The 20,331-nt window shown below is 37.8% G+C and overlaps 1 protein-coding gene across 2 annotated transcripts in view; it reads right to left on the reverse strand.

The window, feature by feature from the left end:
- The window catches only part of cacnb4a (calcium channel, voltage-dependent, beta 4a subunit), a 43,135-nt gene that overhangs the window by 5,438 nt on the left and 17,366 nt on the right, over window positions 1-20,331 (reverse strand). The window contains exons 3-8 of one of the 2 annotated variants that reach the window (XM_062431523.1): window positions 5,543-5,662; window positions 4,206-4,328; window positions 3,600-3,727; window positions 2,930-3,006; window positions 2,695-2,714; window positions 1,351-1,431 (exon numbers count right to left, since the gene is read on the reverse strand). In XM_062431523.1, the coding sequence (XP_062287507.1) occupies window positions 1,351-1,431; window positions 2,695-2,714; window positions 2,930-3,006; window positions 3,600-3,727; window positions 4,206-4,328; window positions 5,543-5,662 (549 nt within the window). Of the gene's footprint in view, window positions 1-1,350; window positions 1,432-2,694; window positions 2,715-2,929; window positions 3,010-3,599; window positions 3,728-4,205; window positions 4,329-5,542; window positions 5,663-20,331 lie in introns of both variants that reach the window. The other variant, XM_062431522.1, reaches the window with a different exon arrangement.

The following is a 20,331-nucleotide window of genomic DNA, read 5'->3' on the forward strand; positions in this document are numbered from 1 at the left end:
TTTCACACTGATGCAGTTTACCCAGAAGGTTGTTGCCACGGCAACAGCAGAATGGGAGGCGAGGACTGTGATTCCATGACAACTGACTCCGGCTCCCACCTCCCACCATATCCTTTGCCTCTTTTATTTTTTGCCCTGTGGTTCCAATGGTAACTGATAATCAATGAGCGGCTTCAATTTGTGTGTCGTATTCTATCTCTGGTTATTTGGAGGGAATTAGCATAGGTGACAATCTAAGAACCTATGTCATGATGCAACGTAATGGATGCTACTGTCACAGAAAGAAGGAACATAGCACTTATTCACCTTTCTTGTATGTCACTTGTTTTTTAATGTATTTCTTCCTGTCAATTGTCTTTTTTTCAGCATGTCAACAATATTTACATCGTGATTTGACCATCAAATCCTGCTACAGAATCCTGTTACAGAGACCTGAGCATTTAACTGGTTTAAGTCCTATTTATCCGATCGATTTTAGTTTGTAAATGTTAATGATAAATCCTCCTTGCAAACAAAAGTTAGACACGATGTTCCTCAGGGTTCAGTGCTTGGACCAATACTATTTACCTTATATATGCTTCGTTAGGTAATATTATTCGGAATCACTAAATGTTAATTGTTATGCAGACGATAATCAATTATATCTGTCAATAAAGCCAGATGAATCCAACCAGTTAACTAAACTACAAGCATGTATTAAGGACATGAAGGCCTGGATGACTGGCAACTTTCTGCTATTAAACTCTGAAAAAGACTGAAGTTATCTAATGATATAATATGTAGTTCAATTCACATATAAAACAAGTTTCAAGGACTGCCTTTTTTCATCTATGTAACATTGCAAAAATCAGACACATCCTGTCTCAAAATGACACTGAAACATTAGTCCATGCAATTGTTACTTCTAGGTTGAATTATTGTAATTGATTATTATCAGGCTGTCCTAACAAGTCTCTAAAGACTCTCCAACTGGTCCAGAATGCAGCTGCACGCATACTGACAAAAACTAGAAAGAGAGATCATGTTATTCCCATTTTAGCTTCGCTGCATTGGCTTCCTGTAAAATCCAGAATAGAATTTAAAATCCTTCTCCTCACTTTCAAAGCTCTTAATGGTCAGGCTCCATCATATCTCAAAGAGCTCATCGTACCTTATGTACCTACAGTACTAGAACACTGTGCTCCCAGTATGCAGGCTTGTGGTTCCTAGTATCTCTAAACCCCCGTGCACTTCTTAGTCTCGCACAGTAATGAGGAAAATGCCTTGATGAATTATGAGACTGGTGATTTCAGTGGTGGATGTTGAGGAGAGGTTGAGTCAGATGGCTCAAGGAGCATGAGCGCGTCCTACCTCGTAACCTTTGAGGGAAGGTCCCACCAGGATGACCGGTCTCATGGAGGGAACCACGTCATACGGGGGAACGTGCTCAGCCTGGAGAGGAGGGCATGCACAGTTACAGTCAAGCTCTAATATAAGCTCTAAGCCAAGTATTGATACACATGACTACGTATGTTCAAAAAAATACATGCCAAATGTTGTTTTCATCAATTCGTGTTAAACAGTAATAATTTAAAGCTATAGAGATGTCATAATGACATTGATGGAAAAGTAGTCTATAGCTTTTATGAGAAAAACAGTCTGCAGTGGAGCGGAATGTGACTCAGATGCACCAACCAATCAATTCAATATAACCCACTGACTTTATGCATGCTCAGGTTAGGATGTGCTGGATTAGTTTAATGGTAGCATTAATCCTTTAAGTGAACACAGGCATGACTGGATTTAAATCAAAGTGGACTGTTTAAATGATAATAATGGTATACTGTATATGCTGATAGAACACTCTGGTTCCTCATGTCTGCATAGGACTTAAAATAATGGTCAATTAAAGGACAAGTTTACAGTTTTTCAAGCTTGTCTTAAAACAATATTGAGGTGCTTATATTGGCAATTAAAAGACCCCTTCATAATGTACTAACAGTGTAAGTGATGGGGCCTAAAATCCACAAGTCTGAAGCTTCAGCTGTCAAATCAACTAGATATGTTTTAGTGCCAAAATCCCTCTTTTTGTTACTATACTTCCACCACAGCTCCACAGGGAAACACTAAGAAATAATTTGAGACTAAAAAGACTGTAAATGTGTCAGATATCCACTTGATAGGTTTAACTCAGACTGCTGAAGTCTCATATAGGCCATCACATCAACTTACATTGTAACTGCTTAATGATCACAGCGACACCTGACTGCTGTTTTAAGACAAACTAAAAAAAACTGTGAGCCTATCCTTTTAGAATCCAATGAATATGAGCTGGGATTCACAGTTCACAAGGAAATTAATAAAATAAAGTTACTATTTTCTAAGTTTTTTTTAGTGATGATAAGCTACAGTGTGGTCTTCTTAATTGACATTCTTTACAAAATGCATTCTTTCATTGAGAGTCAATTTTCTAATCATTCCTCACCAGCTGCACTATACATAATGTGTAAAAGGGCCCTAAGTCTTTTTTTTATATAAAGTGATTGCTCACTTTTCCCAATGTAAGCACAACTACTTACTTATTCTATGTTTTAATACCAATTTTCAGCAGTAACTCAAGTTCTTTTCATTATTGACCTACAATAAGTAGTAGTTATAATTGAGTCCTTATAAAAGAAGCAAATAGATAAGTATTAGCTGTGTAGCCATACTCACCACTTTCTGTTTCTGCTTCCCTGAAAAAGAAAGGAAAGGATCAGGTGAGTAACTGCACTTTGAGCTGAGACTGAGAAATACATCAGACATCACAAAGTGTCACAATACCACAGGAGCTCTTATTGTCACACATACACAAAAACACACGAACACAGAGCAGTTACAGTGACAAACAATCCCCTCTGTGAATCTGACGGCAATGTTTCCTCACAGACTCAGTATCTGTGGAACCAACCTGCAGAGTTGGGGTTTGGTTTGAATGTGCCCGACACCATTTCTCCCAGACTGGAGGAAGAATTCCCGCTGGACTTACTGCTATGTGATAACAGAAGACACACAGAGAGAGAAAATGTGTTAATGTGGAATGAAGCAAGATGTCATCAGTCAACTACCAAAACCCTCCTGGGAAACAGAGGACCGTAGAATGCTTTCAGGCTTCATATCATGGTAGAAAATAGTGAGTTAAAGACGGAAAATAATGTAGTATTTCTTGGAATTGGAAGAACGTTGAGGTAAAATAGTGAAATTCATCAATAGATAGAAATAATGCTGTTTTTCTCTGACCATTGATATAAGGAGAGATGATGGCGCTATGCCTCTGCACCTCAACTCCCCTCTGTGCCTCAAACGCATCACCCCATCTGATGGAAAATTCTGCGGTGGCAGCGATCCAGGCACACCTCTGAGATGCTGGACTACACAGCAACAGATTGGCTTTCATCCACCTAACTTCCTCCCTATCTGCCAGCTCAACTGCCACTCATCCCTAAAAACGGCTCTCTCCTCAACACATCAAAAAACCATCCGACTCTCTTTATCCCCCTTTTTTGATTCATGTAGCTCTTCTGTCATTTGTTGCTGCTCTCACATCCCAGTTCCCATCTGGTCCTCCACAGTTCTCTCACCCATGGAAGCGTCCCTTCTTCTGCTCCTGCTGGAGTCGGATGTTTTCCAGCTTCAGGGGGCTCGGGATGAAGCCGATGTCACAGCCCTCTTTCACCAGACGGCCGATCCACCAGTCATTGTTGTACTTCTGCAGATTGAAGAGAGAGAGAAAAAAACCTCCAGATTTCACGTTTCTGTGTGAGACAAACTGTTATATGTAAAGATGGAAATGAGCAAGACTATTTTTTAGTTATTTCTCATTAAATTTAGGATATTTACAGATTACACAGCATGAAGCATAAGAATTGTTGCTATGGTTACCTGCAGTTTAATATAACGTGACAGTTGATTTAGTGCAGCGGTTAAAATGTTGACCACAACTAAAATGTGTTTCAACAAACACTTGCCACTCAATCAGAAAACAGTCTTTTCTTTGTCCATAGCAGTAGAAGAACAGATGAGAAAGTGTGTTCACATACACAGATTGGATTAGTAAAATATGACACTCTATACGGTACCAAATCAGACCTGCTCATATGATTAAAAACCAAATTGAGTGGGCTAAATGTAATCCTCCACACAGTGCTTCAGGTTTAGCATCACTGTGTACAGCGCCTGAATTGTACCTCTTTGATGTGGAGGAAGTCCTTGGCATCAAAGGAGACGGCGGTGCCGGCCACAGGAACATCCTCATCCAGGGCGCCGCAGTAGCTGACGTTGGTCCTCACAGCAAATGCCACTGCTTTAGTCTGTGAGAGAGCAGCGAGAAAATCATCAGAGCAATGTGCAGGTCACATGGGTACACAGTAGGGATGGATGATATCTATCTATCTATCTATCTATCTATCTATCTATCTATCTATCTATCTATCTATCTATCTATCTATCTATCTATCTATCTATCTATCTATCTATCTATCTATCTATCACTATATCATCACATCCTATATCTCTAATCACTAAAATATCTCACAAATCAAGATAGCATAAGATACGATATGATACAATGCGATACGATACAGTACAGTACAATAAGATACGTTAGGATACGATACGATGAGAAAGTATAAGATAACATAAGATATTCCTTTATAAGTCCCACAATAGTGAAATTTACAGTATTACAGCAAGTGGATAGCAAAAATAGAAAGCATCAATAAAAATAATACGATACAGTACAATAAGATACGATATGATGCGATGAGATACGATACGCTACGATGCAATACGTTACGGTACAATAAGATAAGATATGATATGATTCAATTAGATACAATACGATGCAATAATATAATATAAGATAATCCTTTATTAGACCCACAATAGGAACATTGACAGTATTACAGCAAGTGGATAGCAATATGTGCAAGATGAATATTGCACAAGATGAATATAGAGTTAAAAGTGAAAAAAATTACAAAATAAGATACTTCATTGCATTGGTGAATACAATCCTGGTAATACACTTACAATTTAACAGCCCTGCTTACTAATTTGTGATATAGTCTTCAATAATCGAACACACAGAGAGGGATTCAAAGTGAGAGCTACCTCAGACTCACTGAGGTAGTGACTGACAAAATTCTATGGTCATATTGTCCAGCTCATGTAGCCAACTAATCTATGCTTATCCCCCTTATTCAAAACTTCAAATATCTTGTGGCAGTACAGCATTCTGGTCTACCAAGGCTGCTCTTAATGGGGAAACTGCAATCCCTGCCTGCTCTCTTTGCTTCAATACATTTAACAGTAATGTTTCAGAAAAATGACTTGCCCCCAGCTGGTAAATTCCACTGTAGCTGTGATGGAAATATTTTCGACAGGAAATTATTTATTTGTCCAAGTATCCACATAAATGAGAAAAAGGCCATCCCCAAATAATGATGGTGAATGTGAGGAGTACAGTACAGAATGTATCTCTATTATCTTGCAAATAGCTCCTTGTGAAACTACTGAAACTGACCTTTGCCCTCTCGAGCTGGACAGTGGCCTGCTGCTCCCTCTCCTGCTGCCCGCCCTCCTTCTCCTCCTCCAGGGACACATCCGAGTCAGATGGTCGGCTTGTGTAGGAATCAGCTGAGCCCTAGAGAAAAAAAGCATGTAACCAAGTGCTGGTAAAACAACTGCAGGGTAAAAACTTTGTTTACTGTACATGATACAGATTCAATCTGACATCCAAGCGGAATAATCGAGTGATAAACCACTGTAATATTTCATCTCGTATATTCTTTTCAAAAACTGAACACATTTAAATGTAAAAATGTGCTGATAGATGCAGGACATTATGAGGTGTCCCTTAATGAGTGGGAGGTTACAGGGACCTAAATGTGTATCTGTGCGTGCGTGTGTGTGTGTGTGTGTGTGTGTGTGTGTGTGTGTGTGTGTGTGTGTGTATGTGTCTACTGGGGTCCTGTGTCACATGAGTTGTTCTCTTCTCTATACAGGATCAAAGGCTGACAGATTAAAGATGACGAACCGACTGAGAGAGAAGGTTCAGAAAGATGGGTTTTTTTGTTTTGCCTTTTGAGATAAAATTAGAAACAGAGCACGGACAAAATACTCAGCTATTTTGATTTGAACAGGAAACGCTGCCTTATTTGGTTCATAAACATGGTAATTTGAGCACAAATGAATTAGACTGATTTTGGAGATATATCCATTTTGTCTGTAGTCTTACAGAAAAACTGACCTTTATGGATGGAAAGTCTGTTTCACTTGTGAACACATCCATCGTCACAGGCAAACAGTTTCAAATTGAAAGCGTATTCTTTAGATAACACAGACTAATGCAAATATATACCATTGAAATCGTCGCGCATGTGTCTTTATCTCCAGGCTCATTTTAAAGGAACAGTTCAACATTTTTTCACATTTTTGCAAACATTTACCTCTCTACTGCAACTGTCCACTACGGTCAGAAAACTAAATGTAATGCTTGTGATTAATAAGACATACCATCCTAATTAGTGAGTTTAAGAGGTGATCGGCATTTCTTGACAATTTGGACTGACCCGATCTAGATGTTTCCACTTGTATCTAGTTTTTACTCACCTACTGGCTATACCTTCATATTTAGTGTTCAGATTTACTTTTTATTTCTGCATTATTGGCCCCTAAAATTTGAGAGAAAGAAAAAGTTCTACCTCAAAAATCAATCTCAAGCTTGATGGTATGAGGTGCCATCTGCAAAGCACCAATCAGTGTTCAGAATGCAGACAGGAGGACTGATCAGTTTGTGCATCTTTGCCATGTGCCCTCACTGCTCTGTGACTATAGTTAAAGGAGCTGAAAATATCATGAAATGTTGCTCAATCATACGTTTTGAAACCTTAAATATTGTAAATCGTAAATCCCTGAAGTAGTTCATACATTCATTTTGTGTATTCAAACTAAACTGTCTACTTGTTTCGACAAAACCATCATTTCCTGTGAAGACTCAGCAGAAAGATATTAACAATCAAAAAGTGTTAGAAGGTAGAAGGTTCTATCTGAAATTAACCTGTTTAAAAATCCATTTAAACATGTGATAGGATTGTGATATTATGTATTTAGAGTCCATAAAGGATGTGTGTTATTTTGACATATCGAGCAGAACTGTACTGTACTATATATCAGTTGTGCCAACTTAGATGTCACAACTTTGAACCTCAATAACTCAAATTCTAAAGCATCAACTTCAGAGAAAATTCTGGTTTGTAAGGACAGAAAAAATAAAACCAGAATAAAACAACAATAATAATAATAATAATAACATTAAAGTAAAATGTGTATATGTATTTGTGTGTGTGTTCAGTGGGTGACTTGACTGCTCCACCAGTCTGCTGCAGGCTGGAGATCAGTCTCATTCCATTACTATCACCAGACTTGTTTCCTTTCTTAACTCACCCCCCGTCCTTATTAGCTGCAAGTCAGTGCTGCTGGGTTTGAAGAACAGTAAAAACACCCACCCACTTGTTAGAGAGAGAGAGAGAGAGAGAGAGAGAGAGAGAGAGAGAGAGAGAGAGAGAGAGAGAGAGAGAGGGAGAGAGAGAGAGAGAGAGAGAGAGAGAGAGAGAGAGAGAACCACAGAGACAGCGAGAGTACGACCGACTACCCGGGGTAAATGTGCCAACACAACAAGTAGCACAGTGGCTGCACAGAGGCACAGCTGGAGAGCGAGTCTCCCCTCAGCAGAGAGAGTTATTACAGCGGCGATGTGCTCGTCAAGCTACAGCATCTCACATGCAGCGAGCCAACTAGCCTGCAGCGAGGGGTGGGTGCAGCTAAAGTGACTCTTTTCATTTCACACCTACTGACAAAGGTGGCCTTAAGATATCAGCAGTGATGAGCACATCACATTATATCCACCACACGTCCACAAAATGTCTCTTTTGTGCAGACTTATATATTTTAGCGTATGGGTCAATGACGTATAAGGATTTAGAACAGCTCAATTGTAGAATAATAAAAACAAGCATATCTAATGCAGTAGTTCAAACATTCAGAATGTTGTGTACCTGAAGATCCATATTATACATTTGAAATTAAGTGATTTTAGTGGGTTTTTCAAGATTAATTGGCACTGGCCTTTAAAAAGAGTCATGTGGTGCGACCACGATTCATCTTGAAATAAATTAATTTACTTAACACGCTTCACATCTTTTTTTACAAGTTTTCAGTAATATAAAGTGTTTGGAAACAAAGTATTTGCATTTTTTTTAAATCTTTGTAAATGATGGTCTTTTATTTATATAAGACATATCAAGATGAATCATGGTCGCACCAAATGACTTTTTTTTCAGGCCAGTGCCAATTAATCTTGAAAAAACCCCACTAAAATCACTTTCAAATTGTAATATGAATTGTCAGGTACACAACATTCTGAATGTTTGAACTACTGCATTAGATATGCTTGTTTTTATTATTTAAAATTGAGTTGTTGAAAATCCTTATACGTCATTGACCCGTATATGTTTTCCTTGCTACTTTTGACTACAGGGTTGTATCACAAATTTTAATGAACTGATTGGTTAGGTTGATAATTTGTCTGTTCTCTTCAACGTACAGACATTTGAATCAATTTCATCCATTCAATTTATTTAATTCTCTTTGTTTTAAACCAACATTCACATAACATTTGCCCACACATAAAAACAAGAAAAAATGAAAAACAAGAAGAAAAAAAATTAAATCCAATATTAGGAATGGACATGGAAGGACAAATAATGAAAATAAAATAAAATAAAATAAAACAATAAACAGCATAAATAGGTAGTATAGGTAGGTAGTAGCTTACCTACACAGTCTATATTTTATTCATACTAAATTGATTGATTGTTTATCAGTATCATAATGTCAAAATCCACTTTTTTGACCATTATAATTATGATGTTGCATCTCAAATGTTAACTTTTCCAGCTGTGAAAGGCTGCATTACAGGGAGGAACCTACTGACACTACCATGGCTGGATTAATACTGCCAGGGGCCCCTGGGCACTGCCTGAGATCATGCTGCAATTTTTATTTCATTCCGATTGGCTAATGCTGCTGTCAGGTGGAAACCTTGTAACTATTTCTAACAGCGACCATAATTATCAACATCAAGAGAAAGGCTCAAGTCTTGTGTCCTTCAGCTGTGGAACCTAACAACAAAGAAGTGCACTTGCCCAGATTGTCCATATGGTAGAGCTGGCCATGGGCACTACTGCTATCTGCTGGCAGTACTATTACATGTACAGTACTTATACTGCTGCAAGTATCAATAATATCTCTAACGCCTTTAACACATTTCAATAAGTACCTGAACCAATATGAATATACTCCAACGTCGACCAATAAATGCACCAAGCACCTCTCATTCAGTTCAAGAGCACTCCACAAGCCTCCAAAATGACCACGGTTTCATTGAAAAGCTGAATATCATGACTTGATGAAGGCAGGATTTATTGCAGTGTTGTAGTGTTAGGCTGCATTAGTTTTAGCCACCTAGTAAACTGGAAATTGAGTGTATGTGTTAGTGTCCTTTGACAACATGAGCAGTCCTTAAAATATTGTATTGATACTGTACAGATCAATATTGGGGTATTTGGTCAAAAAAATGGTGAAATTAGATTTTTCCAACATTATGAAAACTCAGCAGCAAGGCTACACATTCTACACCTGAATAAGGTCCTGTAAGTAGACCCCAGCTAATGGACCTGTACTATAATCTATCATCAAAGGTAACTAGATCTACACTATGCTCTCATTGGCAAACACAGCCATGATGCACGTGACACCCCGCCATCTTGGCTCTGAGGACTTTACCTTTGGCTGACCGGTGCTGTAGCTGTTTGTGTTCCCATGTGGGAGATCTGGCTTCAAGTCAAATTTGTTACAACTGCACCACGTAATAATGATCACACATTTTTTTCTTTAATTCATCAGTACAGTTTAAAGAATGACAGTATTGGTGCAGGACTGTTCCCTCTGAGCTCAAAAACCAAACAAAAGCAGACAAAAAAAACCGGCTTCTGCTGCTGCTGTCAATGAAACTCATGAGACTGTAATTTAAACACAGACAGTGGAGTCCTGCACACAGTATGATTGTTGTTCAACCAGCTAATGTCATGAGAACACAACCCCTCACAAAAAGAAGTCCTGCAGGACTCCTTCACAACTGACAAACATATTCCTGAGGGACTCTTTTATGTGAGGGTGTTACTAGGCGACTGACGTTAGAGGGCACACGGTTTCCTTTTTAAAAAATGGTGAATGATATGTTTACAGAAAGAAGAAGAGCAGATAAGTCTCTTCCAAACCTCAGTTATGTCACAATTTATGACCTCGGGACTATCTAAAACCCACGCTGTCGGGGCTGTCACATCAGTGGGTTGTTTGAATTGACTCTAGAATGCTTATGGGTAATATAACATATAGTGATCTTATTAGAGATCTTCAGCTCCTGGACATTAGCAGAATTCATAAATGCTTCTACAATAGATGGCAATCTAAACATATGTATTTACCTGACATGGTTGTCTTTGCTATTAGTGATCCCTCTGATTGATTTCATGTTAATACACTGTTGGTTAGGGTTAGGATTAGGTGTTACATTTTTATATATAGACCTCTTGGCTGAACAATAGGCACAGGCCCATTGATTGTTTAAACCCTTTGTATTCCCATTACTTTGTTAAACAGTGTATGTTTCTTGGTCCAGTTTACCATTGATTGTATACTGGACTTTGATTTTCTTTCCATCAGCAGTCTTTAGGTCTCCGAGGTATACTCAGTCAGCACAGAAGTCATTCTTTGGAGTGGTTTTGCAATTGACGGTCTAAACTCTATTAAGTGTTGCAAGATAATAGGTGCTCTAAACCAAAAATAGTACACACAAAAAAAATTTATATATATAATTAAATAGAAAAAGAACATTTTCTGGTCATTTTTGTGCATTTTTACCACTCCAAGATGTTATTACCTCTCATGGTTTGATTCTCATGAATTGAATCGTCCATCATGATTGTGTCCACTGTCCTTTAGGGACTTTGCAATAACTGACACAAGTCTGTTAACCGTCCTGATTAATTTCTCATACAGTTTTTAAACATGATTGTAGTTGCCCAAGTCAGGCCCCCGGTGGAGTTTTTAAGTATTCGTGATTATATTGTTCGGACTTCATTCAATCCTTTGGGTAATAAGGTTTTTAATTTATTTATCCAGTGTTCTTTCTGCGGCTAGTCCCTGTGCTTCTGACCAACCCATTCTCTTTTCTAGGCCTGCCATCATCAAGTTTGGCTTGCCACGTCTACAAAAATGTGTACAGAGTTCTGTCACTTTGTGTGTTTGATCGATATAATAGGGTTAGGTTAGGGTTGGATTAGGGTTGGGTTAGGGTTGGGTTAGGGTTGATAACTACAATGACACATTTGCTCCAACTGTCCCAAACTGACATATAGACAGCAGCAAAGTTTCAAAAGTTCAAATATGTTGAACTTTGACCCCTACTACATTGACCTATCTGATCTAAGCCAATGGTTGAAAACGACTGTGGGTTAGGGCTAGAATAAAGATAGAATATAAATTATAAAGGTGTATTTACAAAGCATCATCACACTGAGACCATAATGAGAAGGTATGACTGCATTCAGATTCAGATACTTTTCTAGGCCTGTAACAAACTGTTTGAGTCTCTAGTGATCTACCTTCAGTTGACCTCCATATTGTGACCAGTAGTAAGGCTGCAAAACAGTCATTTCACGCCAAAATGCCAAACAAGTGGTCTCCTATAGACTCCCTTACTCCCTCCAATGATCCTGCACGGAATGAAGTTACATGCACATGGCAACAGCCTTAAACATTCAGTCATAGTGTGAATATGGCTTTAGAAGTATGCAGTATGCATCAAGCATGAGCTAAGCCTTAGTAGGAGCTCCCAACTAACAACGCTAGATTGATAAATGAAAATGGGGAAAGCCAGATGTTCTTATGCTAAAACATATATGATTTTTATTCCTTGTTTCTTATCTAAAGCGCATTTTATCATTTATGAACTGACATGCATCCACATATCACTGCAGCAGTTTTTCTAGTGCAGTTTGCTGTCATTCTCCATCTTTGAGTGCGATGTTGCTGCTATTTTACCCAAAATCCGTACTTCACGCTACACTATAGCTGACTAATCACCACATTAGCATAAAACACTGGATGCCTGCCCCATAGGCAATGCACAAACTAGCTTAGTGCAAAGACCACAGACTCTCTGGGGTCCACGGGCTAATTAGAGCTCATTATTGCTTTCTAGTACAGGTACAGGGAGTGAACTGTGTACAGCTGCCTGCAGGTTGCTTTATGTGCCAGCCTCTCTCTGGGGTCAGCAGCCAGTTATTCCCCTTGTCACCAGTATTAAATGAGAGGAAGGACTGAATGATGAGAGTGAGTATGGCTGCTGCTGCTGCTGCTACTACAGTTACCAACGCCGACATCAATATCCTTTATGATTCATTGGCCCCACAGTGTCTATAACCCATCTGTCTACAGTCGTTTGTTGCCCCCTTTGTTTGCCAGTCTGCCTGCCTCTGTCTGTCATTTATGTTCTTTTGCTTTCTGTTTTATTCAGAAGGAAAAAAAAGCACTAAAATGCACTATAGAAATACAATCAACATAGTTTTGTTCCGGTAGTCAGTTCGCATCAACAACCTGTATTTAATGGCCGACTGCTGCATACAAGTACATCATGGTTACATAACATGCACAAACAGTTATGATATGGAGCCATGTTGCATGATGTAAAGCTGCACACGGGATAGTGCAACGGGCATGACATGCACCACGAGTTCATGAATTTTAATGACTTCTTTACTTTCATGTCATACAATCAAAGCGGTACATCTCTCACTGGGTTGACGCTCAATGGCAACAGCAGACTTCCTTCGCTCAGTATTCACCTTCAAAAGAAGGGAAACAAACCAGCAAATAGATTAATGTATGACACAAGCTTCTATACACAAAATGAAATGTTTTTCCTGGCTAACGTTTGGTGGTACGGAAGACAAAAACTGCCAAGATACAACCGCCATACGCATTTTTTGAATATTATAATTGTTTATTTATTCGAACGTGTTAAAATAGCAAAATAAAATGTTTAAGCAGGAAAACATAACAAAATAGAAATGAGAGCAAAACTTTAGAGAAACAACAAAATAATAACCATTCAATGTTCGAAAACGCCCCCCCTTAAAACTTTAAAACACGAACATCATCTTACATCTATCAAATCAAAGCCAAAAAAAAAAGACAATAAGTAAGAATAATACTTTATCAATATGAGTGCATTCCTTTTCTTTCTTTCTTTCTTTCTTTAAAGTCATAACAGGGACAATAACATATCTGTTTTCCAGATCTGTATAGAAAAAAAAAACTAATTTTCACACCTGTCATCATAAAGTTGTTTTTATTGGGATATAAAAAGAATGAGTGTTGAAAGCAATTTGACCTGACATAGTCCTAACTAGGATCAAAAATATTAAATAAATAAATTTAATAAAATAAAATTAAAATTACTAAATTTGAAAAAGTATATATAAATAAATGCGTGGTTTGTAGTCAAATGGAAAGATTTCAGACAAAAAAAATCATAGTCATCTTTTTATCTATCAAATCATATGCTCTGAGTTTTTGCCCAATCCACATCTTAATAATAATGATAATATATATATATATATATATTTATACCTGTACTGTATTTAATTTCTCTGTCATGTTAAAGGCTTCTTCTCATCCTGCTCTCTGAAACAACATGAGACTAGACTCTGTACACTCACCTATCTATTCTATAGTCTACTCCTACATTATTTACTTAATGAGTCCCCACCTCACACGCCTTAACATAATAATGTCATGTTGACAGTTTGGCAGGTGAAGCAGCATCTTCTTTGTGTCACTGAACAGTGCAGTATACACTGGATATTGTGTTACATGTGTGCCAGTAATACAGAGACAGAAAGACTCTTTTCTGTCAGTCTTTACGTCCCTATAGGCTCCTCATCTTTGTCACCGTGAAGTAAAATCAGTATGACACATCACAGCTGACAGCTCAGACTATAGCGGGGAAGGCTCGTAGTCAGAATTGTAAAGATGATATCGTTTTTTAAAGTGACACATGCGATGCAAAGTGTGAGTTTTAAGCAGTAAATTGAATACAAAACAACCTTTTCACCATATTCATCATTTCAATATAACAGGAAACCGTTAAAAGAACATTTTAAAATGTAGACTTATGGTATATTTCTGGAACCGGCTACTCTGCCTGTTTTACTATTCTTTACGTGTTGGATGATGTTACTTAATATATACAGTTTATATTTAAATGTAGATCTTTTATTTAAGGTCACACACCTGTTATAAAATCAAACTTTAACCATTCAAATGGTTAAATTTAGCATTACACATATTGTGATCTGGGTTGGAGAGCTGTCTGAGTGGCCACTGTGGATGCAGCATGTACCCACTACACTGCTTAAGTGTAAAGATTGTGGAGGCGCTCCATCACTGAACACACTCGTGCTTGCATGCGTGCTGTCAAGACACATTTGTGGAGCCTGCAGCTTTCAGACAGACAGAAAAAAAAGTCTTTCCAAACTGTAATGCCTGATTTTCTTGTAATAAGGTAAAGTGTTTTATTTTGATATTATGATATCTTGGAAAAGGCTGATCTTTGCACTAGTATTAATTATGGATCAATCAATCAATCAATCAATCAAACTTAATTTATATAGCAGCTTTCATACAGGTTAATGTAGTTCAAGAGTTGATTGAATTGATTGACAAGTGACAACATAAAGAAAAGGAATAAAAACGACAAAGGAACAAAAACAAAGAACAAATTACAAAGAAAAAAGAAAATAGTAAAAGTTGAGACCAATGCACGGAAGAGAAAATAAGAATGATAAAAATGTTTGAAAAAATGATATAAGTAAAATAAATAAGAGAAAATAAAAATAATAAAAAAGAGAACATGAGTATAACCCCGTAATATTTTTTTTCTGTCTGTATTATCTAAAATAGAAAAAAATGCTTAGTTTAGATTTTAGTCTTCTTTAAAACCACAATTATTGTATTTGATCAAAGTGGATTTCTTGTGCAGCAGTAAACAAGGTTGTATTTGAAATGTTTGCTTTGGTTTTACATTAATTTGCATTTGGAAACAACTAAATGATTTCAACCTTGTGCCAAAATTGAATATTTTAATATAAAAGCATACTGTAGATCTTATATTTTGCGGATAGGTATTTCTACAACTGCATAAGTGAATCACAAACCCAAATAACCATTATCATCTATATTTCTAAGCCCCACTAATCCAAACGTGACCAGAATGTCTCCAGCTCTTGAGGTCAGGTGGATCCTGCTTCCCTTTTTTTTTTTTTTACCGGACAGCCAGCTGGTGGACGTTTGGAGTCCTGCAGACTCAGCCAAATGGGGGTGAAAACGTGGGCCTCAGCACAAATGTTTACCTAACAGATGATAGCACAGTCTGTTTCCTGCATGGATGCGACCACATACTCTGTTCCAACACTACTCATTAACAGCATCCGTCTACAGAGGACAGCACAGTACAGTACAGCATGTTACAAACAGAGTCTCATTCATCTCATCTGAATATTTCATAAATCCTGATGATGTGAGGTTTGAATGAATAAGGAATATATGATCATTATTATCATTTATGAAGTAAACAATGAGGGATTTCTCTATTTTATACAATACATAGCCAGCTTCAATGTACTCATGATCTGGAGCTGTTCTTCCTGCTTTAGGGCTACATCCCTTTGTTCCATTTGAGAGCACAATGCCATTTTATACAACAGTATGATTCCAACTTTGTGGCAACTGTTTCAGGAAGACCACTTTCCTGTTTCAATGTGACAACAATAGCCTCATGCACAAAGCCAGCTCCATAAAGGCTGATGATTTTCCCAGTTGGCTGTGGAAGAACTTGACCTGCCCGCATAGAGCGCTGACCTCAATCACGTCAAACACCTCCGAGATGAACTGGAACACTGTACTACGAGCCAGGATGTATCACCTCATCACCTTACTAATGCACTTGAGGCAGAATGGGAGAAAATCCCTGCAGCCAGGTTCTAAATGTTTTATGGAAAGCCTGAAAGTAGAAGGCTCTTATAGCGGCAGATTAATATACATGGTTTTGGAATCAGATCATGGTCATATATGGGTGTAATGCTTGTATGTCCACATAAAACTGAACAACTTCGAGTTTTGGACTGAAAAAGACAATTAATGAGAAGATGCCACCTTGAGTATGGTAAATCTTGATGGGCACCTCTCACAATTTCTAGATTAAAATATTAGTTATTTAAAAAAAAAAGATTGATAGATTAAATGGGAATGAAAAAAATAGTTTTAGTGCTAGATTAGAGTAATACATTTGGACATGTATATTATGTTGGAGCTAAATCCAGAGGTTTGGGCAGAGGTGTGTGACTGATGTATGATATGAACCCCTACATACTTTCCAGACTGACTTTTGACAGCTGTAAAAAAAAAAAAAAAAAACACCCCAAATGTTCTTTTACCTTGAGATTTGTTGACTTGTTAAAGTAAAGTGGCCAAAAAAAATGAAACATATTTTAACCCTTAGATACTGTTCAGGGTCAAATTTAACCCATTTTTACATTTGAGAGCTGTAAAACAACTTAAATACCTTTTACTTTTAGTCTGAAATTTGATGATGAAAAATACTATTGCATTCTTCAAATTTAATGTAATTCATAAAAGCATCAAAACTAAAGAATAAACTATCTCTTCTCTCTGAAATCTTCATTAAGGATTAATTTAGCTGTTTATTTGTGACTGATGAGGTGTTCATGAATGATTTGTTTTGCAGAAATTTGGTAGAGACTAATTATGCAGGGATACTGTGAATAGTCTCAATATGAACATTTTGTGAGGGTTACAACATCTGGAAACAGCTCTAAACAAACTGTACACTGGGCATGTGCAAGAACACACACAATCACACACACACACACAATGGGGTTAAAGCTCACGGGAGTAGGAATTATGCTTACAAAGGGTTGCTTGACATGAGGACTAAGGAATGATGTATTGCTTCATATTCTGCCCTGTTCATCAATTTCTCCTCCTGCAACAACGCCTCCTTTTTTTTTTTCTCCACAACCATCTCATCCAATTACCGTCCTCGGCCACTTTCATATAGCAGAACAGATGTTTTGCGCGATTGCATTCTCCTTTACGAGCTACGTTGAGAGAGACCGAGGTGCAGTATGTTTCGTGATAAGCTTTGGTATTATCACTGTGACGTGGTAGACTGTCTTGTTGTATGAATGTGTCCTGTAGGCCTGCCAACACTGAGTGGATTATATACATGACTGATGGTACGAACATATACTCAGATAATTATTGTGCAATTGTTCTTTATAGAACATTCAGAAAAAGAAAACTACTTTGAATAGATGAACAACACATAAAAAGACTTGTTCTTGTCCTGAATGTGGCAGTTTTGTTGAAAGCCTACAACATGGCATCAGTGGGAATATACAACAGCTGCGTTATCAATAATTTAATGAAAATAAATGGCAAAAATGTGCAGCAAAGGCTTTGAAACAGCAGTAAGTCTTTGAAATCAACCTGCTAGGCTGGACGGTTGAGGATTAATGCCTTTGTCCAAGGCTTGCAGGCGCCTCTGCTAATGATCCACACAGAGCCATGGGAGTCTTTCCTTGATACAAATAACTGTTATTTACTGCCTCATTACAAATTAAATCTATAACCGGAGCACTGGAGAGAAGGAAAATAAAAAAAAGCATCACACCGACAGCCATGATAGAGCAGCTTTATGTTTGGCTATTTCAAAAAATAATGAATGATGTCTCTGGAAACAGAAGAAATACTTTAGGTTCTCAGTATGTATGTATGTTTTTTGTTCGTTAGGTAGCAGGATTCCTTAATTAGGGGTCCTATTAACTACTTAAGTTAAATTAGTGATTCAATTGTACATTTTTCCCCCCATTTAGTTCAGCTATGAAATGTAAAAAATACAAAAAACGCCCACCACGAATTATCAAGATCCGAAGATAACGTTTTCAAATTGCTTATTTTGTTCAATCAATAATCCAAACCCCAACGATATTCAACTTTATAATGATATAAAACTGAGAAAAGCTACCAGACAGATTTTAGTGAAATTTGGTATTAAGTTTGGTTACATGGCCAAGAGAGAGAACTGATTAGATGCTGTTGCTAATGGAGCCACTATAAGCCTATAAATGAAGTGTTTTGTATTTTGTTGCACAGCCCCTGAACTATGAACCATAGAAGCAAACTCTTCTCTTCTGCTTGGCTTCTTCCTTCAAGTGCAATACTTCTCTTTAAGCCCTTAATAAATGGTTTACCAGCGGTTTTCAAACTGTGGAGTAGGAGAGTTAAAGGGGGGGGTTAGGTAAGGGAGAGAATCTGAACACCCAGACGTGATAAACATACGCTGTGTCTCAAATCACATACTTCTGTTGTGCACACGTTTGTGTAGTACGCTGTGTACACTCTGTACTTACTTGTGTAGTGTGCACATTTCGACAGGTTAGCGTTAGCTGGCGTTAGCATTCGTGGTACCAAATCAAAAGTCAAAATATCAAGTGCAAGTACATAAGTACGCGATTTGAGACACAGCAATATTTTTACATTCAGCGTAATCTACACTAAACGCCTATAAACCTGCTTAGAAATTCTAAAAGTGCTCTGTATAACTCCCGAACTTGCTTAAGAATCTTCATATTCGTACGTTTTTTCTACAGCATCAAAGTAATCCAGTGATCATCTGTACAGTCATGGATAAATTGCAAACAACAAGACCATTAAGTAGAGAAAAAGTAAACTACTGTGAAAGTTAGTCATGTTATTAATACTCCCCACATTTGCCTCTAAACATTCCCGAAACCATCAGAGCAAGAATGACGAAGACGATGTCATTCAGCTCGTTTTACCGGAGAGGACAGTCAAGAATTTCGGAGCACGAGGCACTTTGAAGCATTCCCAAAATGACTATCATGTGCACAGACACAAGCAACAAATCTGCCAACCAAACTCTCTCCCCCTCTTCTCTGTGTGTCTCCTGTCTGTAACCACACAAACACACACATAGACACACATACACACAAAGAGTTGTTTGTGAGGGTATTATCTAGGAGTGTCAAGTGGCCAGTCTTGAGTCCATCGTGCCACACTCAAGCTTTATCTGTTCAGACGCCAAAGCTCGCTCTGTATTCCCATCTCCATCCTTCTTCCTCCCCTGACCTCCACACCTATCAGACCCAGGCTAAAAGGGCTAAAAGCATTCTCTCTTCATTAAGTCTAACAGGAGCCAGGAGCATAAACAGCAACCTCTGGGCTAGTCTGAAATAGCTGGGGCCCCAAACAAGGGACCGTGGCTCATAATAATCGTAAGCTTAAAAAAGGCGACACAATGTTCTCTTCAGGCTCAATGGATTTTTCTTTGAGTATTCCAAAATGAGTACAATTGAATTTTACATAACAACTTATTTCCAGGTGGGAGCGCCCTGGTTGGATGGTTATGGTTACTGCATATGCCACATAACCTCAACGTCCCTTCACATCATACTCATCACTCTCTACCTTTGTTTCCTGTCTGTCTCTTCACTGCCCACCATCCAATAAAGGTAAAAAAAGCGGAAAAAACTAACTTTAAAGGTGAGTTATACATTTATCAAAATGTTATAGAGCTATAGTAAGTGGGTTATGTCATTCCTGCAAGGTAGAGAAAGAAAGTAGTTTTTCATTTCGATTGTTAAAGAACAAGGCCACAATATTTCAGGGTTGTATTAAAACAACAGTCATGTACACACACTCACATATTGAGTTTTGGCTCGGTGGAATCATTCCTCCTGTTCATAAGAGCCACTGAGAGATCAATCTGGAATGTGCTTCCGATTGAGGTGTTGGGGACCAACATCTACAATGCTCTTTCCGTACAGAATACATTCTAATTTCATACTAAAAAGACTGTAATTTTGGAAAATATGCACTTTATTTGTCTCACACAGACTGTTGAAACCACATTTTTGCCAATGACTGTGGATTTTCTCCCCAACACTTACAAAACCACCTACATCGGAAGCTCATTAAGAGAGGATATGAACAGAAATAGTGATTACACCAAGCAAAAACTGTTTCACTGTTAATTTGGGCACTTGACTGTATAAATGGAGATGAACATGAGTACAAAATATCTCG

This window comes from Scomber scombrus, chromosome 13, assembly GCF_963691925.1.
Source record: "Scomber scombrus chromosome 13, fScoSco1.1, whole genome shotgun sequence".
Classification (NCBI taxonomy): Eukaryota; Metazoa; Chordata; class Actinopteri; order Scombriformes; family Scombridae; genus Scomber; species Scomber scombrus.